The sequence below is a fragment of the Tachyglossus aculeatus genome, chromosome 24 (assembly GCF_015852505.1).
Source record: "Tachyglossus aculeatus isolate mTacAcu1 chromosome 24, mTacAcu1.pri, whole genome shotgun sequence".
NCBI classification, from domain to species: Eukaryota; Metazoa; Chordata; class Mammalia; order Monotremata; family Tachyglossidae; genus Tachyglossus; species Tachyglossus aculeatus.
Genome location: NC_052089.1, coordinates 29419863 through 29445861, shown reverse-complemented (window position 1 = coordinate 29445861; position 25999 = coordinate 29419863). Strand labels below are relative to the sequence as shown.

The 25999-nt window shown below is 47.8% G+C and overlaps 2 protein-coding genes across 2 annotated transcripts in view; both read right to left on the bottom strand.

The window, feature by feature from the left end:
- Positions 1-1072: 1072 nt before the first annotated feature.
- LOC119945152 (keratin-associated protein 6-2-like) lies at positions 1073-5547 on the bottom strand. The gene is made up of 2 exons (XM_038766180.1): positions 5363-5547; positions 1073-1340 (listed from the first exon to the last, which is right to left on the bottom strand). Exons 1-2 carry the CDS (start codon positions 5545-5547, stop codon positions 1073-1075), a joined length of 453 nt encoding a protein of 150 aa, XP_038622108.1.
- Positions 5548-9057: 3510 nt separating this feature from the next.
- Positions 9058-25999, bottom strand: part of LOC119945232 (keratin-associated protein 6-2-like) — a 73278-nt gene continuing 56336 nt past the window's right edge. The window contains exon 3 of the mRNA XM_038766311.1: positions 9058-9380. Within this exon, the coding sequence (XP_038622239.1) occupies positions 9094-9380 (287 nt within the window). The 3' untranslated portion in view covers positions 9058-9093. The remainder of the gene's footprint in view (positions 9381-25999) is intronic.

Here is a 25999-nt window from a genome sequence, read left to right as displayed (position 1 = left end):
GCAGCACCCCCCAAAAAGAGCCCCTGAAAGTAGCTGGGTTTACCAGCGGCCGGTGACATGGGCAGCTCTAAAACTCTTCTAAGGGTGGGGCTGGACAAGGCGGCACGGCAGTTACCCCAGGAGCCGAACTGTTGCGGGAACCTCTTCGAAGCCCCAGAGCAACCAAGTGCCACACTACCTGGAAGAGGTGTGGGCTGAGAAAAACAACGGACACACACAAAGAGATCAGGCCAGGCTCAATCGGCCTTCTACGTCTAAACCACGAGGCCACGGACCACCCACAGAGCCTGAGAGTGGGACCACAATCACCCAGGAGATGACCCAGGGCCAGGGGACCGGGAGGTTGGATACTTATCCACCTGCCTTGTCAGCCGACGTGACCCAGCCAAACCATGACCCTAATGCTTCTGTTCTCTACCAATAATAATGATAACGATGGTATTTGTTATGTGCTTACTACGTGCAAAGCACTGTTCTTAGCGCTGGGGAGGTTACAAGGTGATCAGGTTGTCCCACGTGGGGCTCACCATCTTAATCCCCATTAACCAGATGAGGGAACTGAGGCCCAGCGGAGTGAAGTGACTTGCCCAAAGTCACACAGCTGACAATTGGTGGAGCCGGGATTTGAACCCATGACCTCTGACTCCAAAGCCCATGCTCTTTCCACTAAGCCACGCTGCTTCTCTAATCTTCTACCAATCAAGTCAGTACAAACTAGGAACACATCTCATGGATAAATACATCAAACCAGCCACCACAAGCGCACGGAGGGAGCAGAAGTTTATTGGATGGTGAGCTCAGAAATCTCCCCAACATGAAGCCCCTCCAGATAAAGGATGCCGGGAGACAGGATGGATCCCCACACTGACGATAGAAATGCCAGCTACGATAGGGAGAATTGGAATCATCTCAGGGAAACATGTCTGGACTCAACAGGCAGCTCATCCGGGTGGAAGTCGGGGCCGGAAGGGGAGGCCCACGCTGAGCAGGGTCGGCTCGGGCTGGAGTTTCTAGTTCCACACTTCATGGCTCCCCAAAAAACACATTCCAAGACGGCACTGGACCGGTCACCTCAGAACCAGCCGTATCCGCATCCACGGCCGAAGCCGCAGCCGTAGCCGTAGGGGTACCCGTAGCCCCAGCCCAGGCCCCGGTAGCCGCCGCAGCTGTAGCCACAGCCCAGGCCGCTGTAGCCCCAGCCCAGGCCTCCGGAGCCGCAGCCGCCGAAGTAGTTGCCGTAGTAGCAGCTCATGGTTTCAGAGAAGGAGGGTTTGGTGGTGTGGAGGCGAGGAATGGATGTGAGTTTGAACGCCACCGTCCGCCCGGGCCCTTTATACCCACTGGGCCAGGGTGGGGCTCACCACAAGGACTCGGTGCTTCCTCATTCTAAAGACTAATTTCCCCACAGAAAAATCTCATTAATTGTGTCAAGTGAGGTCTTCTTGCTTGTTACATGAGTCTCCGTGGCTTTGTTGCCGCGTGAGGGTTCGGGGTCAGTCCCGTGACCCTAAAGAAGAATCCCGCTTGTATTTTCAGAATCCTGGCTAGATCTGAAGCAGACTCTAGACTACACAGTCTCTAGACTGAGAGCTCGTTGTGGGCAGGGAATGATAATAATAATAACAATAATGGCATTTATTAAGCGCTTACTATATGCAATGTTCTAAGCGCTGGGGAGGTTACAATAATAATAATAATGATGGCATTTGTTAAGCGCTTACTATGTGCAGAGCACTGTTCTAAGCACTGGGGGGATACAAGGTGATCAGGTTTTCCCACCGGGGGCTCACAGTCTTAATCCCCATTTTACAGATGAGGTAACTGAGGCCCAGAGAAGTGAGGTGACTTGCCCAAAGTCACACAGCTGACAATTGGTGGAGCTGGGATATGAACCCATGACCTCTGACTCCAAAGCCTGTGCTCTTTCCACTGAGCCATGGTGCTTCTCTAATGTGTCTGTATATTGTACTATACTATAGTGTACTCTCCCAAGTGCTTAGTACAGTGCTCTGCCCATAGAAAGTGCTCAATAAATGAGATTGACTGACCTACCACTTCTTGTCTCGGGCTGCTGGTTGATCTCAGCTCCCCTGCTTGGAATTCTGTCCATTGACTCTTCCCTTCCAGCCTCAGCCCGGGATGGAGGCCAGGAGCCCCCGTGTCCAGAGGGAACAAATGAGGGGAGCAAGGTACACAGCAACATCAGGGAAACTCCTTACCACTGCCTTTAAGATGCTCGAGCACCTCTCTCCCATCTACCTCATCTTTTTTTTAATTTTATGGTATTTGTTAAGTGCTTACTATGTTCTAAGCACTGTACTAAACCTTGGGTTAGATACAAGCTAATTAACTTGGACACAGTACCCCTGGCCCACGTACTCCCTCTGGCCTAGAATGCCCTCTCTCCTCAAATCCTCCAGACAATTACTCTCAACCTTTCAAAGCCTCACTGAAGGCACATCTCCTCCAAGAGGTCTTCGCAGACTAAACCCCATTTTTCCTCATCTCCCACTACCTTCTGCATCACCCTGACTTGCTCCCTTTGCTCTTCCCCCATCTCTCAGTTCCACAGAACTTATGTATATATCTGTAATTTCATTTATTTGTATTGATGTCTGTTTATTTGTATCGATTGGAAGCAGCGTGGCCCAGTGGAAAGAGCTTGGGGTTGAGAGTCAGAGGACGTGGGTTCTAATCCCAGCTCCACCACTTGTCTGCTGTGTGACCTTGGGCAAGTCCCTTCACTTCTCTGGGCCTCAGTCTCCTCATCTGTAAAATGGGCATTAAAACTGTGAGCCCCATGTGGGAGAACCTGATTACCCTGTATCTACCCCAGCACTTAGAACAGTGCTTGGCACATAGTAAGTACTTAACAAATACCATATTTATTACTATCAATGTCTGTACCCCCCAACTAGAATGTGAGCTCATGTGGGCAGGGATTGTCACTCTTTCCCAAGCGCTTAGTACAGGGCTCTGCACACAGTAAGTGCTTAATAAATATGATTGAATGAATGAATGACTGAATTGAATTGAATGAATAATCCCCATTTTACAGATGAGTTAATCGAAACACAGATATGGAGTGATTTGCCCAAGGTCACTTAGCAGACAAGTAGCAGAGCCAAACTTGGAACCCAGATCCTTCTGATTCCCAGCGCCGTGCTCTATTCACTATGCCAAAAATGGATGTATTGTGCCGACCACAGGCATATAGCATGGCCCGTAGAAGACAAGAAGCATGTGCGAGAGGCTCACTGCTGAACCAAAGGTACCACAGATTCCCTCGGCTGCCTGACAAAACATGCTGAGCTTCATGTGTCTCAAGGAGGACAGAGCTGGGCGAATCCAACTATGGAAAAATCAAACATGATAAACCCATTGAATTACATGAAAGAAGATGAGACTGGATATATGCTATATACTAGATGAAACAAATCTCTGACACCAACAGAGTTTCCTTCCTCACTCCTTCACTCTTCACACCAAAGAGGCTGGGAGAAATGACAGAAGGAATCTACCGAGCAGGGAAAAGGGGTTAAAATGGCAGGTCTCAGAGTCCCTTTAGACAAGGTCATGCCAATGAAAGAACAACTGGACTCTGTCACCCAGAAGATGATCACCAGAGCTCAAACCGGCAATTTTGTCGGTGCTGATCCACATAATTGAAATGCTAGAAATTCCTGGATCGAGGACAAATGAATCGGTTTCAGTAGATCTGGGCATCCCAAACATTATCAATTCTTCAGTAATTCCTCCCATGGCAGCCATAGGCAGAAACATAGCACAGCCCCTTCCCCAGTAGCTCTTAAATTCACAACCACAGTCAGGGTAGTAGCCACACCACAGTCTAAGCTGAAGCCACAACTAGAGTCAGAACCTTAGCCTCAAGCTGCTATAGTAGTTCCCAGAGTAGCTGCAGGACATCTTGTTAGGAGTTGATTTATTTGTATTAATGCCCATCTCTCCCTCTAGATTGCATGCTCCTTGTGGATGGGGAGTGGGTCTACCGACTCTGTAATTCTGTACGTTCCCAAGTGCATAGTGTGGTTCACAGCACACAAAAAGCACTCAGTAAATGTGACTGATTGACTGAGTTGGGGATTCAGAAGAGTGGCAGAGAGAGGCCAGTTGAGTATAAGGACCCGCCCTGGGTCATCAGATACATCGGTGTATGGCATAAGGAAAGCTATCTGCTGTCATTATTTTTCTTTTGCTCATTATTTTGATTGATCCATTCTACCAGCCCCAAATACCATGCCAACTCCACATCGGGCAGTGAGACAAAGCAGCCACAATGCCCACTCCCATAGCCTCATGCATCATTGTCCTCTGACCAGACTTGAGCTTTTCCAGTCAGATTCAGTTACAAAAGACCCAAAATGGAGGCTTATCCATCAGCTGTCTCCTCTCTGGCCCCACCACCTTTTTGACCAGCCCTCAGAATGAAAATTAGGTCCATGTGGTCTTCCCCTCTTTGATCTGCAGCCAAAGGTGTCATCTGCACTGAATCCCGTGGGGCCCCTGGGGTTGCCCCGGCAACCATTCCCGCTTTTATAGAGCAAAATGTGAAGCATCCAGCCCCGGGGTGTGGGGAGGGGGCCAGCCCTCTCCAGGTCCCATCTTCATTCATTCATTCATTCAATCGTATTTATTGAGCACTTACTGTGTGCAGAGCACTGTACTAAGCGCTTGGGAAGCACAAGTTGGCAACATATAGAGATTCATTCAATCGTATTTATTGAGCACTTACTGGGTGCAGAGCACTGTACTAAGCACTTGGGAAGTACAAGTTGGCAACATCTAGAGATTCATTCAATTGTATTTATTGAGCACTTACTGTGTGCAGAGCACTGTACTAAGTGCTTGGGAAGTACAAGTTGGCAACATATAGAGATTCATTCAATCGTATTTATTGAGCGCTTACTGTGTGCAGAGCACTGTACTAAGTCGCGGCTGCCCCTTTCGCAATGCAGGCTGCAACTGCTGAGGAATCAAATCAGGTTAGAGAGAAATAAACTGCCTGATTCTACCAGGTTAAAGTGTGCTTATTAGGAACAGACGTGGGGATTCCCCCCAACCTGAAAACCTCCACAAATGAGAAAAAATTAAAGTCAGGTCTGGGAAAGGAAAACCCCATCATTCAGGAACTGGTCCTGGCTCATGTGAACTTGACACGCACAACTTCAGTCACGAGTTGACTAGTTGGGATTCCATCCTGAGATTTCAAGAAGGTGGAAGGTAGAGGTCGGACAGCCGACGGTCAAGCTGGAACGGAGCCCAGAGAGGACAGGCAGGAAGGCCTTGAAACCCGATGTATTTTGGAACAAGGGGCTAGAGGCCCGAGAAGGTCCCTCAGTACCAGCAGGAGGGGCGGTAGCAGCCGTATCCGAAGCCGGAGCCGTAACCACAACCGTAGGGGTAACCATAGCCCCAGCCAAGGCCTCGGTAGCTGCCACAGCCATAGCCACAGCCCAGGCCGCCGTAACCCCAGCCCAGGCCGCCATAACCGCAGCCGCCAAAGTAGCTGCCGTAGTAGCAGCTCATGGTGTCGGAGACGGAGGGTTTGGGAGCTTAGAGGAGAGGAAAAGATGAGAATTTGAACGCCACAGTCGGCGTCAGACTTTTATACCCATCCGGCCAGGGTGGGGCTCACCACAAGGACTCTTTGCCTTCATTTATGGGACCAATTTGAACAAAAACATCTCATTAGCTTAGGTCAAACAAAAAACTGAGGCTCCTCTGATTTACTAAACATGTTTTTGTGCAGTTGGCGGCTGGCTACGGGGCCCCTGACATGAGAGGTGATTATTATGGCTTCAAAGCCCTTACCTAACATCAGATCAAACCTCCAAACAGCCTCCACAGCCTGGATTTATCTCGTGACACAGCACCATAGCACAGCCCCAGCGAGCGCCTCACCAGTCACAGCCTCATCCACTCCCTCATCGCTCTCCTCACTCTGGGCACGAGGAGCAGTTGGGGGATGGATTCGGGGCAGGCTCACACCAGCGTCCTTACACATGGTTAGTACGGCAGGACCAGAGTTTCTGAACCCCACACAGGGAGGTGAGGAGTGCCTCCAAGGGTAGAAAACAAATTTTACCCTGGGGAGGTGCAGACCACTTGACCCCCCAGTGCTGCTAGACACTTATGCCGGTGGGGTCAGAGGTTGCAGCTGGACAGTGGGCTCTGCTCTCTAGAGCTCAGCAGATGCTGACCTCCCTGTCCCACCCATAGTTCCACTAGTGATGAGATGAGGGACCTGAGCCCTTCTTCACAGCCCTGGGGGTGCCTAGCTGCCCCTCCCCATCTGCTACACCTCACCAGGGCCCCACCAACACTCAGGGGCAGAGCTGGGTTCTAATCCCAGCTCCACCACTTGCCTGCTGTGGGATCTTGGGGAAGTCACTTCATTTTTCTGTGCTTCAGTTTCCTCATCTGTAAAATGGGCATTAAATTCCTGGTCCCCTCTCCCCCTTCGACTGTGAATGAGTGCATGAATGGCACATCCATGGGTGGATAAGTTTGGAGAAGGTGTGTCATCTGTCACTCAGTAAGAGAAGATGGACCACTGATGACTCTGTGAAAGCCCCCAACACCCAGAAAAGCCCCCGAAAGTCCCTGTGGATGCCCTAAACAGCCCAGCCCAGAGTTCGAGGAGAGGCTCAGTGAGTTTCAACAGTTGGGAGTTCTCAAGAAACTGATGACTCAATTGTGTGCAATGAGCAAAGATACCAGATGCTGATGCCTGGAGTTGATATGACAGATAACATAATGTTTATGAAAAGTGAGGAGTTTGTATTGCTTGAGGTGTTTTTGTTCCCGGGCCTTGTTCTGGGGAGATTTTTAGGTAGAGCTGCCAGAATGTTCAAGGGGACGTTGTGTCTGTTAGGTCTGCATTTTTTGAGCCATGGGGCTCACCAAGTGACAAAACGATGAATAGTATTTACTCTATGCAAAGCACCGTACAAAGCACTTGGGAGAGTACAACAAATATCAGACTTTCACAGATGCCTTATCTAATTCAAGTGTTGTGGATCAGGACCAGATTGGTGAGGATGTCCTTCAACTGGAGGGGGCAAGGGAAGGGAAGGCAGGGGTACAATAGAGCTAAGTGGAAAATGCAATCGCTGCTCTGCCCTCCAGGAACAGATAATCAAGCAGGACAGACAAACCTAAATCTGTGTTGTTAGGAGGAAAAAGAGATGGGAAAGATGGAGAATAAATACTAAAGTTTATAAACCAATATGTACAAAAGTGCTACTGGAGGCCGTGAGGTCAAAAAGTCCTGAGGTGATGACAATGAGGATGTGACCCGAAGAGAAGAAAATGAATCAGACAGCATCTTCTGTCCGCTGTGTGAAGCTCTGGCTCCAGCCTCCACAAATTCAACCAGAAAAACACCCTCTTTCTTCATATGAACCCTTTTCCTTTCAGCCTCACACCCCATGCCACAAAGCTTGCAGAAGCAGGGTGGTGTAGAGTTAGAGCATGGGCTTGGGAGTCGGAAGGACATGATTTCTTGTCCTGGTTCCACTGCTTGTCTGCTATGTGAGCCTGGGCAAATCACTGCACTCCTCCATGCCTCAGTTTCTTCATCTGTTAAATGGAGATTAAGATTGTGAACCCCATGTGGGACATGGACTATGCCCAACCTTGATTACACTGTATCTACCCCAGTGCTTAGAACAGTGTGTGGCACATAGCAAACACTTAACAAATACTGTTTAAAAAAAAAAACAAAAAAACAGGACCACATTCGCCCTCCAGGACCACCTAGACTTGATTTCCGCACTGAATTCCAGCATTCCCAGCAATGACTTACACTGTTGGAGGTGAGGGGAGTGGGAGGAATCCCCAACAACTTCTACCAACAAAACTGACCCAGAGAGGAACCTGGCCAAAACACAGACTGATTTCTTGGTCTCTCACAGCTTATCACACTGCAGTTTGAACTTGTCCCTTGCTATGTGCAGCAGCCAGTTTAACCCATCTTTCCTCCAAAATCTCACACCAGGCCAATCCAGGATGAAGGAAGTACCTCACAGGTCCCCGACTGTGCTCCAGAGAGAGTATCCCAAAGGCCCTGCTACAGGTGACCCTGCTAGAAGCATTTCTTGGTGCAAAGTATGAATAACACCCAAGGACACAGGGAGGTTCAGTTGGGGATGGAAACATTCTCGGCTCAAAGCCTAAATGGATGACGCACCCACTGGCCTGGGGAAAGGTTTACACCTCCTTGTTCATAACCTTCCAAACAGATGCCTGAAGATCATGGCCTCGGGAAACGTCTTGGATCGGGATCATCCACTGAAATTCCACGTGTTTCAGGATTAAGGGTTTGGAAGGGTACAATATTGTTGGTAGACATGATCCCTGCCCTCGATTATTTTATAATCCGTGTTATTTATTGAACACTTACTCCGTGCAGAGCACTATACAAAGCTCTTGGGAGAGCAAAATACAACAGAGATCGTAGACACATTCCCTGCCCACACTGAGCTTACAGTCCAGAGGGGGAGACAGACATTAAAATAGGAAAACCACTGCTCTCCCATAGGCCTGAGATCCAAGGGAAAGGAGGAAAAGATTGAAGGAGGAAACAGATGCCCTGCACACAATGAACACTCAATAAACAGCACTGATTGACTGATTGACTGATGTGGCCACACATGACCGGCATAGCCCAGGACAGTGACCCATTAGCTTGAGTGTCCAGTGGCACCCAGGGGTGAATCCTCTGGAACCTAGTGTTCTGGATTTTCCCTGGTTTGGGGCTACAAACATGGAATGGCAGGCCGAAGGCCATCAACTCTTTGACACAAGTAAAAACAAGGTGCTGCAATGGATCAAACATATTTAATAGGATTCATTGTAGGCATTTTGGAAACTTGCAGTCAGTGATCTCTCCTCCAGTGACATACTGAAGCTGGAGGCTCCAGTGTTGCCTAGGATGACCGGCAAGCGGGACGGTGAATGGTGTCATGCAGCCGGTGCCTCATGGTGAAACTGAAATCGGAGCCTGGAGAACCCACCAAATCCAGGTGTCCTAAACTTGTTCAAAGCACGAAGCTCGCAGCATCTCACTTTCTAGAAGCAGGAAGAATAGCATCTCCGGTAGCAGTATGGACGGTAGCTGTAGCAGCCATAGCCAGAGCCATAGCCACAACCCAGTCCCCCGTAGTTGCCATATCCACAGCCATAGCCGGAGCCGTATCCACATCCATAGCCGGAGCCGTATCCACAGCCATAGCCGGAGCCGTATCCACAGCCGTACCCACAGCCATAGCCAGAGCCATAGCCACAGCCGTAGCCACAGCCATTGTAGTAGTTCCCGTAGTTGCCACACATCGTGTCAGAAGAAGAGGAGTTTGTTGCTGAAAGAGGAAGGTGACAGGCTTGAATATCTCCAGGTGCTCTGAGGCCTTTATATATGGGCCAGAGGGGGTGGGTCCAATTCTCCTCCTCATTTCCATTGGCCTAAAATATGCAGCAATACCACATCTCCACCATCAGGGCAACTCTTCTGTAGAACCACTTCCAGATAATGAGCCACCAGGCAGAAATTTCCCCACCCATCGCAGGCCTGGAATGTGAAAGGATTTCCTTTTCGGGCAAGCCCAGCTACTGCCTGGATCCAAGCTGATTCCTTTAACCTGACTTTCTGACACCAAGCAACTACATGACTATACCACTGATGTGTGCTTCTCACCTCTAATTATATCCAGAGCCACTCTGGCTACTTGGTAACTAACACATGCAATTCTCTCTGAATCCTTCCCTCTGCAATGGTAAAAGAAAAAGAAATACTTCCTTGTGAGATAGAGCTTTGTCCCCTCTACATGTCCCCTAATCCAAGCAGCTGGGAGATACCTGGCTCTTTCCCTAGTGGACCCTCCAGATAATCCCAAGATTAGACCACAGGCACCTTCATGCTGAGCCAGGCCTGGGGCCCACCCTCCCACCCCAGTGCAGACAGAGAGCCGGCGTCCAGGACGGATTCCAGGACAACCGCACCCATCTCAATTGGTCACACGCTCCTCCACAAACTCTCCAACGTTCCCACTGCAACGTACCCACCGATGCCTCGGTCTAATCCCCACTTTCACTTCCAGCCATTCCTCCACAGGCAACCTACCAACTTCCGCTTTCCATGTAGGTAAATTCAAAGCAGCCACAAGTTCAGTTGCTTATTAAAAAACCGGTGGCTAAACCAGATATCAAACTCCAACCCTACCCATCCCCCAAATCCCAGACACAAAGGGACCCCTAACCTTAACTGAACTGGAATCTCAATTTGGACCCCAAGGAAAAGCCAAACCCTAACCCAGCCTCAAAAATAAACTCGACCTACTTCTTCACGCAATCTATTAATTAATCAATGCTATTTACTGGGCATCTACCGCATGTAGACCACTGCACTAAGTGCTAGGAAGTGCGTAGATGTGATCCCCTCTCTTGAGTAATTTACAATCCAGTGGGAGGGGAAAAGAGACTAAAATACATTACTGGGGATGTAATTGAATATAAAGCTCTGTAGAAAAGTTCTATGGGAAGTTACGAGTATTTATGAGGTTAGTTGGCATGGAGGGGTAAAATGGCAATGGGAGAGATAAGGTGGGGAGATTAGATATCATTTGGGGAAACCACTTAGAAGAGATATGGTTTCATGAGACCTCAGAAGACGGGGAGAGCAGAGATCCATTGGAGATGAAGGGAGAGGGAATTCCAGACAGGAGGGAGGATGAGTGCAAGAGATCAGCATTGGGAGCAAGAAGCACAGTGAGGAGGTCAGCTTGAGAGGAACAAAGACAGTGAGCCAGCTAGGATTCAGAGGGAGAAGTAGGAAGGAACCTCGTTGTGGGCAGGGAGCATATCTGTTCTATTCTTGTGTTGTACTCTCCCAAGCTCTTAGTACAGTGCCCTGTACACAGTAAGTGCTCAGTAAGTACAACTGATTGATTGATTGAGGAAAAAGGCCCACTCCCAAAACTGACCATGCTGCATTTTGTAAGCATTTGTAGCCAGAAAGGTATAGCTTCGTCTTTGTCATGAACGCTAAGAGAGTGTTGCTCATTGTTGACATCTCATTCCCATTTCGCTCACCATGGCAACACTCCACAGCCCAAATCCAGACCAAATCTATCAGCTGAACGCTGAGTCTGCGGGAAGCATCTGGCCAACTGATGAGAACACAAGTTGAAAACCGTCGGCTCCCAAGGGACTCCTGGAGGGACCAAGAAAAGCTCCCATCCCAGAGTGGAGGAATGTGTAATTAGAGGCTGGAAAGACACATAGTTGACACAGTCTTGTTGCCGTATGATCTAGATTATAGAGACCAATTAAGGACCAGTAGAGACAGGGCTTTAAAAGTGTTTAATCCCTTCTAAACTGGAGGCTGGGGAGTGGTGAGAGAATCCCAGGGTGGCAGTAAATTGTCCTGAAAAGAACCTACACAGAACATGGCCTCCATGTTTTCAGGAGTCCCAAAATAATGAAGGTTTTTTTTTTTGCAAGTAGACATGGGGATGAAGAAGAATGCTGGACACACTGTACAGTGCTCTGCACACAGTAAGTGCTCAATAAATATGACTGAATGAATGAATGACACACTACCTCTGGTTTATACATAAAGGCCTCAGGACAGTCAGAGGCGTTTGAACCTCACACCCTCCTCACCCAACATGATGTGTTGCAACTACGGGAACTACGGTGGCTTTGGCTCTGGCTGTGGACTCAGCTTTAGCTATGGCTGTGGATATGGCAGCGGCTATGGCTGTGGAGACGGCTGCAGCTACAGATCCAGATACGGCTGCTACAGGGGATTGGGCTGTGGCTATGACTCTGGCTATGGCTGCGGCAGCTACCGTCCATCCTGCTACTGGAGATATTGTTCATCGTGCTGCTAAAAAACAACTCGCAGGGAACTTCAGCTTCTGAACAGGTTCCAGAAACACTTGGGTTTGGTAGATTCTCCAGCTCTGATCTCAGACTCACTGCAGCACACCAGCTGCACACCATTCATGGTCCTATCTGACGATCATCCCAGGCAGCATGGAGCCTGAGAAGATATCACGTGACCCCAAGTATCCCATATGCCTACAGTGAATCCCAATAATTGTGTTCGTTCCAGCACGCCACCTTGTTTCTACTTGCATCACCTAGTTGCTTGCCTTTGGCCAGTCAATTTGTGTTTGTAGCCTAGGACCCGAAAAAATCCAGAGCACTGGATACCTGAAGGGACAACCACGGGTGCTACTGGACATGCACCCAAATGTACCGGTGTCCCAGGCCAAGCTGGACCCAAGTGGTGTCCAGCCTCACAGCGGTTGTGTACATATCTGTAAATTATATACGATAAATTATTTGTTTATTCATATGAATGTCTGACTGTAAGCTCGTTATGGGCATGGAACAGCTAATTCAATTATATTGTACTCTCCCAAGCACTTAGTATACTGCTCTGCACATAGTAAGCACTCAATAAATACCACTGATTGATATGGCCCCATCTCCATTTGCCTTTTCTCCTTCCCCCCACCTCCTGGATCTCGTGCTATGTGACACTATTGGCCCTGAATCTTCATCCTTTCTCCAGCCGTAATGGCCTGCTGTTCTCCTTTTCTCTACCCTGGTTTAGCCTAGCCACACTTCTTCTCCACAGACACAATGCCCGTGGAGTTGTTTGGATAATACTGAGCTGAACTATCTCTTGATTTTCTGAACTTCAGGGCTCTGATCATTGAGCTAATGAACAGCAAATCTGCCCTGAGGCTCAGATGAGTCACACTGATTTATTCCACTAGCAAATTTATCATTTGCATTTGAAAGGGCAGGAAAAGCAATCCAGAGGGATATTCTGTTTTAGAAAGGGATCTAATTAACTGCACCCTTCACCTAGCCAAAGCTGCTGAAAACCCCAGGAAAACACCAGAACCAGATAGATCTGAAAAACTGCATAAAATCGGAAGCCCTGCCAGCCTTAGGATAGGTGGATTGGCAGCCACCATGGAGAGAACAGGGGGTCACTGGGCCTCTTCCACCTATGAGGAAGACTCTAGATGATCCTGGGGACCTCAGAGCAGAGAATTTCCCGGAGGAGAGAACATATGGAAAGGTCAAATGCCAAGGAAAAAGTAGCAAGGAATCTGCAGGGGAAAACCATGTTTCGCAACACTACTATGATTCCTGTAAAGGGACAAGAAGCGTACAGAGACAGGGGAGTGAGTGGACAAAATATATTTGGATTTCAGAAGGCCTCTGATGAGGACATATCCTGAAGGCTTTGAAAAAAGTGTAGCAAATACGAGATCATGGGGGAAGCAACACGTAACCAGAAATGTCCATTTTCCATCTGGAGATGTACAAAGAGTGAGGTCTCGGGGACCAGTGCCAGGACAGGTTTTATGTAACATTTGCATAAGTGAGCTAGGAAGGGATGAGTTGTGAAATCCTCACACTTATGAATGACATCAAATTATTGAGGGTGATAAAAACCATGCAGAGGAGGGGGAAGCGTCAGTGAGAACCCTTACAAGTGAGTAGGTGGGGACATACATGTAAGCTAAGCTTCAAGATGAGCCCTTGGGGAAGTAATTTCTTTGGAAAAATAATCGAAATACTTGTCTGTATAATTTCTCACTGATGACAGTGCAAAGTATCAGATCAAAATAATATCAGAGGAACTGGGATAAATCATAGACCAATTGGGATTCCTTGAATTAAACTCAAAAATCGGATGGAGAAAAATCCCTAAGACTTCTGAAGGAAAGCTTCAGCGAAGATGAGAAATTTAAAATAGACTGTACGACCTGAGGGTATGACTGGCTCACATCCAAGCCGTCACCAAAACCTGCCGGTCTCAGCTCCACAACATTGTCAAGATCCGCCCTTTCCTCTCCATCCCAACCGCTACCCTGCTCATTCAAGCTCTCATCCTATCCCGTCTGGACTACTGCATCAGCCTTCTCTCTGATCTCCCATCCTCGTGTCTCTCTCCACTTCAATCCATACTTCATGCTGCTGCCCGGATTATCTTCGTCCAGAAACGCTCTGGGCATATAACTCCCCTCCTCAAAAATCTCCAGTGGCTACCAATCAATCTGCGCATCAGGCAGAAACTCCTCACTCTGGGATTCAAGGCTTTCCATCACCTCGCCCCCTCCTACCTCACCTCCCTTCTCTCCTTCTACAGTCCAGCCCGCACCCTCCGCTCCTCTGCCGCTAATCTCCTCACCATACCTCGCTCTCGCCTGTCCCACCATCGACCCCCGGCCCACGTCATCCTCCGGGCCTGGAATGCCCTCCCTCTGCCCATCCGCCAAGCTCGCTCTCTTCCTCCCTTCAAGGCCCTGCTGAGAGCTCACCTCCTCCAGGAGGCCTTCCCAGACTGAGCCCCTTCCTTCCTCTCCCCCTTGTCCCCCTCTCCATCCCCCATCTTACCTCCTTCCCTTCCCCACAGCACCTGTATATATGCATATATGTTTGTACATATTTATTACTCTATTTATTTATTTATTTATTTATTTGTACATATCTATTCTATTTATTTTATTTTGTTAGTATGTTTGGTTTTGTTCTCTGTCTCCCCCCTTTTAGACTGTGAGCCCACTGTTGGGTAGGGACTGTCTCTATGTGTTGCCAATTTGTACTTCCCAAGCGCTTAGTACAGTGCTCTGCACATAGTAAGCGCTCAATAAATACGATTGATTGATTGATTGATTGACTGTCTCTATATGTTGCCAATTTGTACTTCCCAAGCGCTTAGTACAGTGCTCTGCACATAGTAAGCGCTCAATAAATACGATTGATGATGATGATGATGGAGGACTGAAGATCTTCATTCATTCAATCGTATTTATTGAGCGCTTACTGTGTGCAGAGCACTGTACTAAGCGCTTGGGAAGTACAAGTTGGCAACATATAGAGACAGTCCCTACCCAACAGCGGGCTCACAGTCTAGAAGGGGGAGACAGAGAACAAAACAAAACATATTAACAAAATAAAATAAATAGAATAAATATGTACAAATAAAATAAATAAATAGAGTAATAATAATAATCATAGAGATCTTCCACCTATGAGAAGGGCTCCAGAGGCGATCCCTAGGACCCCAGAGCAAAGTTTCACCCAGATGAGAGGCCATCTTTAAGGCTCAACCAGGGAGGGAGAGGTAGCAGGGATTCTGAAGAGGAAAGCCTTGTCTCATGACTCTCCTCACTGTAGACTGCACTACCATCCTACCCGTATCACAAACCCACAACCTCGGTGTCATGCTTGACTAGGCTCTCTCATTCACCCCACACATCCAATCTGTCACCAAAACCTGCTGGTCTTACCTCCACAACATTGCCAAGATCTGCTCTTTCCTCTCCATCCAAACCACTACCTTGCTGGTTCAATCTCTCATCCTATACCGACTGGATTATTGCATTAGCCTCCTCTCTGATTTCCCATCCTCCTGTCTCTCCCCACTTCAGTCTATACTTCACTCTGCTGCCTGGATCATATTTGTGCAGAAACGCTCTGGGAATGTCACTCCCCTCCTCCAAAGTCTCCAGTGGCTGCCTGTCAACCTATGAATCAAGCAAAAGCTCCTCACCCTGGGCTTCAAGGCTGTCCATCCCCTCGCCCCCTCCTACCTCACCTCCCTTCTCTCCTTCTACAGCCCAGCCAGCACCCTCCTCCTCACTGTGCCTCGTTCTCGCCCGTCCCGCCACCGACCTCCGGCCCACGTTCTTCCCCTGGCCTGGAATGCCCTCCCTCCACTCATCCACCAAGCTAGCTCTCTTCCTCCCTTCAAAGCCCTACTGAGAGCTCACCTCCTCCAGAAGGCCTTCCCAGAGTGAGACCCCTTTTTCCTCTCCTCCTCCCCATTCCCCTGCCCTACCTCCTTCCCCTCCCCAGAGCACTTGTATATATTTGTACAGATTTATTACTCTATTTTACTTGTACATATTCATTTTACTTGTATAGATTTACTATTCATTTATTTTGTTAATGATGTACATATAGCCTTAATTCTACTTGTTCTGATGATTTTGACACCTGTCTACGTGTTTTGTTTTGTTGTCTGTCTCTCCCTTCTAGACCGTGAGCCCGTTGTTGGGTAGGGACCATCTCTATATGTTGCCGAGTTGTACTTCCCAAGCACTTAGTACAGTGCTCTGCACACAGTAAGCGCTCAATAAATAGGATTAAATGAATGAATGAAATGCTCAGGGTCCTGGAAAGGGACAACAAGCATCTGAAGAAATGGGAACGAGGGGACATGATACATTTAGATTCTCAAAAGGCCTCTGATGAGAGCACATACTGTTGACTTTAAAGAGAATGTAGTAAACATGAAAATATGGGGAAGCACCATGTAATGGTAACATACATTTGCAAGCTGGAGGCGTATGAATAGTGATATATCTAGGGACTGGTGCCAGGACTAGTTTTATGTACCATTTGCAAAAATTAACCAGGAGGGATGTGCAGGGATAGTATAATTATAATAATGACTAAAAAAAAATTGTGCATTTATTAAAAGCTTACTATGTGCCAAGCACTATATTTAACCCAAGAGTGCATACAAAACAGTCAGATTGGACACAATCCCTGTTCCACCTGGGGCTCTCAGTCTAAATAGGAGGGAACACAGCTCCCGAATCCCCATTTTACAGGTGAGGAAACTGAGCCATTGGGAAGTTAGATAACTTGTCCAAGATCAGTCAGCAGGCAAGTGGCATAGTCAGTATTAGGCCCCAGGTACCCTGACCTCCAGCCCCATGCTCTTTCTAGTAGGCCATGTCCCTCCTCACCAAACTCTTCTATATGATGAACATTCATTCAATGTATTTATTGAGCACTTACCGTGTGCACAGCACTGTACTAAGCACTTGGGAGAGGACAGTACAACAATAAACAGACACATCCCCTGCCCACAACAAGCTTACATCCATGTAGAGGAAAAGCTGCAGGAAAATCTCTTAAAAAGGAGAGGGTGGAGCCATATATGGCAGCAGAGCTTCTTTGGGAGCAAATGGGAGGAGGTATTACAGGGAAAAATAATTGGGTTTCTGTGGAGATGATCCCACGGATATCAGACACCATAGAGCTAGGAGAGCGTGGGACCAATATGCCAGACCCAGGGTTGGGTGAGCTTCAAGATTCAGCCTAGTGTCTGGAGCAAGGCCCAACACCAAAGTAGCACTGGGCAACATTGGGAAAAGCCAGAATGCAATATAAAAGACCAAGTTTGGCCACTCTATAAATCACTGGTCCCCCCAACAACTGGAACACCATGTCTGTGAATGGCATCTCAGGAAGAGCAGAATGGAGCAGGGGAAGAGTGAGGGTAGAGTTGGGTCTGAGTCGAGAGAGACTCAAAGAGCTAGGACCCTTCATTGGGGAGATACACAGACTGAAGGGAAACCTGACAGAAGTCTAAAATTCACACAGGGAGAGGGCTGGACAGGCACAAGACCAGAAGTCCAGTTGTAGGAGCCACTGAAGCTAGCAGATGGGTGGATGAAAACAGTAAGAAAGTAGCATTTCATCCTCCACTTCATGGTATGCCTGTCAATCGCCTTCCCACGAGCTGTCAGTCACACACAAAAGAGCAGTAGGTTCGAGAAAGTTTGGACAAGTTCTGGGATGAGACAATCACAAAATGCTCCTAAAATGGAGGCTATGGAGGAGAGAGAGAATCCTGGGGCAGATATGGACCAGTGACATCAACTCCCAGTCAAGGTTTGTGTCCTAAGATGTGGGAGATGATGGAATAGAGGTGGAGACTGAACAGGAAGACCAACTGATCGAGGAGGAGGAGAAGGATCAGGAGAAGCCCAGTTCCAGTCTCTCTCCCTGGAGAGCTCACAGCACAGAACAGAGGAATGTGCAATTAGGGGTCAGGATGCCACAAGGGTGACAGTCACACTGCTGCTTGGTGTCACGAAGCCAGGTTATGGGGCTCAATTTGGGGGCTGGCAGGGACTTGGTGCTGAGGGTGAGAAAGTCTTTACTATTCCGGTGCGGAATTGTCAGGGGAATCCCCACTTGCATGCTAATTATCCAAAAAAAATCCTCTTAAGGGGTCACATCGTTCTGACATCAGGAGATGCAGGATAATGAGGCGGTTGTGGCCGGTAGGGACAGAAATGAGGTTGAGGACTGGGCCCGCCCCCTCTGGCCTGTATATAAAGATCTCAGGACAGACGCAGACATTCAAACCTCATACCCTCCTCTTCTAGCAACAAACTCCTCCGCTCCTGACACCATGTGTTGCAACTATGGGAACTACTATGGCGGCTACGGCTGTGGATATGGCTCTGGCTACGGCTGTGGATACGGCTGTGGATACGGCTGCGGATACGGATCCGGATACGGCTGCAAGAGCTACAGAGGGCTGGGCTGTGGCTACGGCTACGGCTCTGGCTATGGATGCGGCAGCTATGGCCGACTGGGCTGTGGCTATGGCTCTGGCTGTGGCTACGGCTATGGTTCTGGCTACGGCTGCTACAGCTACCGCCCGTCCTGCTACAGGAGATATTGCTCCTCTTGTTGCTAGAAACCACCACACAGAGAGCGTCAGGCTCTGAGCAGCCTCCCAAGATATCTGGGATCGGTGGACACCCCGGATCCCATCTCAGACTCACTCTGAGGAGCCAGCTTCCAAAACCCCGCTTGCCAGTCTTCTCAGACAGCACCGGAGTCTCTAGCTTCAGCATGTCACAGTTGGAGAGATCAACCGAACCCAAATTCCCCATGTGCCCCAAATGAATCTTAATAAATGCGAATGATACAGTACAACTCCTTGTTTCTATTTATGTCTCCTAGTTGCTTACCTTAGGCCAGCCAATCTGTGTTTGTAGCCCAGGACCTGGGAACATCCAGACATGGGATGCTGGAGTGGGCAGCCATGGGTGCTATTGAACATTTACACAGATGGGCAGGTGTCTTGGCCCAAGTCGGATGCATGTGGCCTCCTCTCCTTTCCCCTTTTCTGTTCCTCCCTCTCCAGTTACTATCTACAACCGTGTTTTCCCAGAAACTGATTCCTCCCTCGAGCCCTAACAACCATGTGCTCCTGTTCCTTATCCAGAAAGGATGTAGTCAGATTTCTTCTCCACAGATCACAAAGTTAAAGAAATTAATCCATAGTTCCCAAGTTGAGATATTTCTTGGTATTATTAACTGACGGTCTCCACCTGAATGTTCAGTCTACGAACAAGAAACCTACCCTGATCTTCAATTAAGGGTCATGTGATGTGTATTTCTTCTATCTTAAAGGGCAGGAGAATCACTACAGAATGATTTTAGAGAGGAATCACTGATGAAGTGCAATCCTCATTAACAAACGGTTGAAGGAGCAACTGAAAGCTCCAGTTAAATACTTGAACTTGATTGTTCAGAGGACCTGGGAGAAATCAGGGACCACTTGGCATGACTAAAATCAGAATCAAAAACTGGATAACAAAAAACCTCTGGGACTTCTGAGGGAAATCTGTAGGGAAGAGGAGAGATTTGGCAAAACTGTGTGACCTGAGGCCATCGCCCACCTGGCGCAGAGGGCTGGAAGATCTTCTACCTATGAGGAAGGCTCTAGGGGCGACCCTGGGGACCAGAGAGCAGAGTGTCACCCGGATGAGAGAACATCTCAGAAGACCAATCAGGGAGGGAAAGGTAACAGGGACTTTGAAGACAAAAATCATGTCTCATGACTCTGCTCAGGTTCACGGAAAGGGACAACAAGCATGGGTAGAGATGGGACCCAATGTACCTGATACAGAGTTTCAAAAGGCCCCTGATGAGGTCACAGGCTGAAGACCTTAAAAAAATATTAGTAAACACGAGACTATGGGAAAGCAACATGTTATGCTAATGTCCAGTTTCATGCTGGAGACGTATGAATTAATGAGATCCCTGGGAACCAGTGCCAGGCCTGGTTTTAGGTAACATCTGCATAATTTAGCCGGAAGGGATGAGCGGGGAAATAACCACGTTTACAGATAATATAATAATACTAATGATTTAAGAAATAATAACTGTGGTATGTGTTAAATGCTTACTGTGTGCCAAGCACTATATTAAATCCAGGGGAAGATATAAAATAATCAGGTTGGACAAAATTTCTGTTCCACCTGGAGCTCATGGTCTAAATAGGAGGGAGCACAGGTCCTTAATTTCCATTTTACAGGTGAGGAAACTGAGGTCCAGAAAATATTAATAATAATCATTATGATACTTATTATTAATAATAATAATAGTATTTGTTAAATGCTTACTATGTGCCGGGCACTAAACTAAGCACTGGGGTGGATATAAGAAAATTGGGTTGGACACAGTCCCTGTGCCACATAGGGCTCACAGTTTTAATCCCCATTTTACAGATGAGGTAACTGAGGCACAGAGAAATTGAGTGATTTTCCCAAAGCCACAAAGCAGACAAGTGATGGAGCCGGGATTAGAATTTGTATCTACCTCAGTGCTTAGAACAGTGTTTGGCACATCATAATCACTTAACAAGTACCACAATTATTATTAAAATTAGTAAATATTATTATTAGGGTGAGCTTTAACATTCGGTCCAGTAACTGGAGCAAAACCCAACACGAGTGAATTGCTGATCAGCTTCGGGAAGGGCCAGAAAGTAATATAAAAAGTCCATTTGGGGCACTCTGCAAAGAGATGGTTCCCTGCAACTGGAACCCCGTGTGTCAGGCTGTGCACAGCACCTCAAGAAGGGCAGACAGGAGCAGGGGGGAGGAAGAGGGCAGGACAACCAGGATGATCCACGGGGGTGAAGCAGGTTCCACATCACAAGAGACTCAAGGAGTTAAGACCTTTCAGTGGGGAGACACACGTGCTGAGGGGAAACATGCCACAGGTCTAAAATTTATGAAGAGAAAGGACCTGATGGGCCCAGGATAGGCGTTCAGCTTAGTCCCACTAGGCCAGGTCGGGGAAACAGCTACTGAAGCTGGCAGGCGGTAGGTTCAAACAGGCAGGGGATAACACTTCATCCTCAACTTTGTGATAGACACGTGGACCTCCTACCGACGAGCTTAGTGGCAAGACCATGGGCTTGGAAGTCAGAGGTTGTAGGTTCTAATCGTTGCTCTGCCACTTGTCAGCTGTGTGACTTTGGGCAAGTCAATGTACTTCTTTGTTCCTCAGTTACCTCATCTGTAAAATGGGGATTAAGACTGTGAGCCCCACATAGGACAATCTGATTACCTTGTATCTACCCCAGCACTTAGAACTCTGCACTGCACTGTATCTACCCCAGCACTGAGAAGCAGCGTGGCTCAGTGGGAAGAGCACGGGCTTTGGAGTCAGAGGTCATGGGTTCAAGTCCCGGCTCCACCAATTGTCAGCTGTGTGACTTTGGGCAAGTCACTTAACTTCCCTGGGCCTCAGTTACCTCATCTGTAAAATGGAGATTAAGACTGTGAGCCCCCTGTAGGACAACCTGATCACCCTGTAACCTCCCCAGTGCTTAGAACAGTGCTTTGCACATAGTAAGCACTTAATAAATGCCATTATTATTATTATTATTATTATTATTAACAGTGCTTGGCACATAGTAGGCGCTTAACAAATACTATCATTATTATTATTAAAGAGGCCCAAATGACAACACTTACAGAGAAGTTTAGGCAAATTCTGGGATGCGGGGAACACGAAGCATTCCCAAAGGAAATGTACAGATGGATAGAGAGCTCTGGGTCAGATACAGTCCAGTGATGATAACTCTCAGTCAAGTCTTGGGTTCTAAGATGTCGGAGATGAAGGGAGGGAGGTGAGGCTGAGTGGGAAGACCAAGTGAATGAAAGGGAGAAGGAGAAGGATCAAGAAGAGGCCAGTTCCCAGTCTCTTGCCCAGGAGAGCTCACAGTCCAGAATGGAGGAATGTGTAATTAGGAGTCAGGATGCCATGAGAGTGACAGTGATGCTACTGCTTAGTGTGATGAAGCTGAATTTTGGGGTCAATTTGGGGGCCAGCAGGGACTTGTCTCTTAGAGATGGAAAATATTTTCCCATTCCAGGGGCAGGATTGCCAGGGGAATCCCCGCCAGCGCACTAATTAACCAAAAACGCTCTGAAGGGAATCACGTCGTTCTGACATCAGGAGATGCAGGATGAGGCGGTTGTGGCAAATAGGCATGGGAACGAGGAAGAGGACTGGACACACTCACTCTGTTCTGTATATAAAGATCTCAGAACAGACCCAGACATTCAAACCTCACACCCTCCTCTTCTCGCAACAAACTCCTCTTCTCCTGACACCATGTGTTGTAACTACGGGCACTACTATGGCGGTTGTGGCTCCGGCTACGGCTGCGGATATGGCTCCGGCTACGGTTGTGGATACGGCTCTGGCTACGGCTGTGGCTACGGCTGTGGATACGGCTGCGGATACGGCTGCAAGAGCTACCGAGGGCTGGGCTGTGGCTACGGCTATGGCTCTGGCTATGGATGCGGTGGCTATGGTGGGCTGGGCTGTGGCTCTGGCTCTGGCTGTGGATATGGCTATGGCTCTGGTTACGGCTGCTACAGTTACCGTCCGTCCTGCTACAGGAGATATTGCTCCTCTTGCTGCTAGAAACCAACACGCAGAGAGCTTCAAATTCTGAAAAGGCTCCCAAGACACCCAAGATTGGTGTATTCCCCAGCTCCCATCTCAGACTCACCGCGAGGTACCACCTGCCAAAATGCCATTTGCTGTCCTATTTGCCGGCCTTCCCAGATGGCACTGGAGTCTCTAGCATCAGCATGTCACCGGAGGAGTGATCACTCAACCTGACATTTCCCAAATGCCCAAAATGAATCCTAATAAATATGTATGATTCAACGCAACACCTCGTATCTCTGACTTGTATACCTTTGTCCAGCCAATCCATTTCTGTAGCCCAAGACCTGGGAACATCTGGAGCACTGGGTTCCAGAGTGGACAGCTACATTGTTCTCCTGTTCCCTATCCTGAATGAACACTGTCATGTTTCTTCTCCTAAAATCACAAAGCCCATGGAGGTGAACCGATGTTCCTGAGCTATTTCTTGATAATCAATCAATCAATGGTATTTATTGAGTGCTTACTATGTGCAGAATACTGTACTAAGCACTTGGGAGAGTACAATGCAACAGAATTAGCAGACAATTCCCTGCCCATGATGAGCTTACAGTCTAGAAGAGGATATAGACATTAATATGAATAAGTACTTTGTAATATATAATTTAAAGAGGGGCGCGTGAACTTCTGCTCTGTGTATGAGTGTTCAGTCCACAAATAAGCAATATACTCTGAAGCCCAATTAAGAGTCATATGACATGTATTTCTTCCATTTGAAAGAGGAGAAGCACTCCAGAATGATATTCCATTTTAGAGAATAATCTCTGATGAAATATAACCCTGAATAGCTAAAAGTTCCAGTTTACATATTTGAGCCTGATGGGTCAGATAAACTGGAAGAAATCAGAGACCACCTGGGATGCCTTAATCAGTTGCAAAAACTGGATGGAGAAAAGTCCCTGGGACTTCTGAAGGAAACACGCAGGGAAGTTGAGACATTTAGCTTCACTGTGCGAACTGATGGTACCGCCAATCTAGTGCAGGGGACTGGAAAATCCTCCACCTATGACAAGGAGTCCAGGGGTGATCCAGGGGGCTACAGACTGTAAGCTTGTTGTGGGCAGGGAATATGTCTGTTTATTGTTATATTGTACTCTCCCAAGCACATAATACAGTGCTTTCCACACCATAAGCACTTAATAAATACAAATGAATTGAATTGAACTACAGAGCAAAATCACCCATATGAGAAAGCATCTGAGAAGTCCAACCAGAGAAAGAAAATTAGGAGGGATTCTGCAGAGGAAAGCCTTGTCTCCCAATTCTGCTCGGGTTCCTGGAAAGGGACAACAAGCATATGGAGAAATGTATCACATCTACTGTTCCCACTTTGACTTTCAAAATTTCTCTGATGAGGTCACATACTGAAGTCTTGAGATACAATGTAGCAAACACAAGATTGGCAGGAAACATGTAACATTAATGCCTATGAATAGGAAATGGATGAATAGTGAGATCTGTGGGGAATAGTGCTAGAAATAAGAAGCAGTGTGGCCTATTGGATGAAGAACGGGTCTTAGAGCATATAGACCTGAATTTGATAGGGGTTCAATTCCTTTTCTCCCTCCTACTTAGACTGTGAGCCCCATGTAAGACATGGACTATATCTGGCCTGATTTTGGTCTATCCATTCCAGGGCTTAACAAATACCATTTTAAAGAGGACTGGTTTTATGAAATATTAACATAAACTGGAGGGATGTGTAGGGAAGTAACCACACTTGCAGATAAAATAATACAATGATAAAAATAATTTAGAAAAAAAACACTGAAAATTGTGGTATTTGTTAAGTATTAACTATTTCCCAAGGACTGTCCTAAACTCATGGGTAAAGAAGATAATCAGATTGGACAAATCCCTGTTCCACCTGTGGCTCACTGTCTAAGCAGGAGGGAGCATGGGTCCTGAATCCTCATTTTACAGATGAGGAAACTGAGGCCCAGAGAAGTTAGGTGACTAGCTCAAGATCACTCTGCAGGTGAGTTTCAGAGTCATTAGTACATTGCAGATCCCTTGCCCTCCAGGCCAGTGCTCTTCCCGAGAGGCCATGCTCCATCTCACCTAACACTTCTGGATGATGAAGATGCTTGTAGAGGAGAATCTGAAGGAAAATCTCTTAAAAGGGAGTGGGTGGGCCCATATTTGGTGGTTGAGCTTCCGTGTGAGGCCACGTAAGGAGACGTTCCAGAGAACAATGATCCAGATTCCGCAGAGACTGGCTCGCGGGTACCAGACAGTGAAAAGCAAAGAGAGCTTGGGAACAATATGGTGGTCCCAGGCTTAGGTATGCCTCCAGCTTTGGCCCAAGTTGTGGAGCAAGACCACAATGGGAAGTCCCAGAGAGCAATACAAAAGGTCTGGTTTGGCCACTCTACAGAACTCTGGTCCCTAGCACCAGGAACACCACCGGCCTTTCTGTGCACGGCATCTCATGTAAGGCAGAAGGGAGCAGGGGAAAGGGGAGAGGAGAGCAACCAGGATGGTCATGAGGATGGAGAAGGTTCCAAATAGAGAGAGACACAGACTGAAGACCCTTCGGGGGGAGACAAGGAGGCTGAGAAGAAGCATGACAGAGGTCTAAAATTCATGAATGGAGTGGACTGGATGAACTCAAGATGGTCAGTCAATAAATTCCCAAACGGGTGGGTCTGCGGAACGGCCACTGAACCTGGAAGACAAGCAGAAGGTGACACTTCATCCTCCATTTCACTGTAGAAAGGTGGGCTGCCTTCCCACAAGTTGTCAAAGAAGCCCAAAACAGCAAGAGAAATATGGGAGAATTCTGGGATGGGATGATCACAAAACGCTCCTAAAGGGAAAGGTATAGATGGAAAGACAATCTAGGGGCAGATATGGACCAGGGATGACAACGCCCAGTGCGTGGGTCCTATGATGCAGGAGATGAAGGAAGAGACGGGGAGGTTGATCAGTAAGACTAACTGATTGAGGGGAAGAAGGAAAAGGATCAGGAAGATGCCAGTTCCCAGTCTCTCACCCATGAGACCTCACAGCCCAGAATAGAGGAATGTGTAATTAGGGGTCAGGATGCCACGGAAGTGACAGTCATGCTGCTGCTTGGTGTCATGAAGCAAGGTTATGGGGTTCAATTTGGGGGCCAACAGGGACTTGGTGCTGAGGAATGGGAAACCCTTTCCCATTCCAGGTGCAGGACTACTAGGGGAATCCCCACGTGAGCTCTGATTAACCAAAAAACGTTCTTAAGGGGGTCATGTCATCCTGACGCCAGGAGACAGAGGATAATGAGGAGGGTGTGCCAAACAGCTGTGGAAATGAGGAGGAGGGCCAGACCCGCCCACTCCAGCCTGTATATAGAGATCTCAGGACAGACGCAGACATTCAAACCTTGCACCCTCCTCTT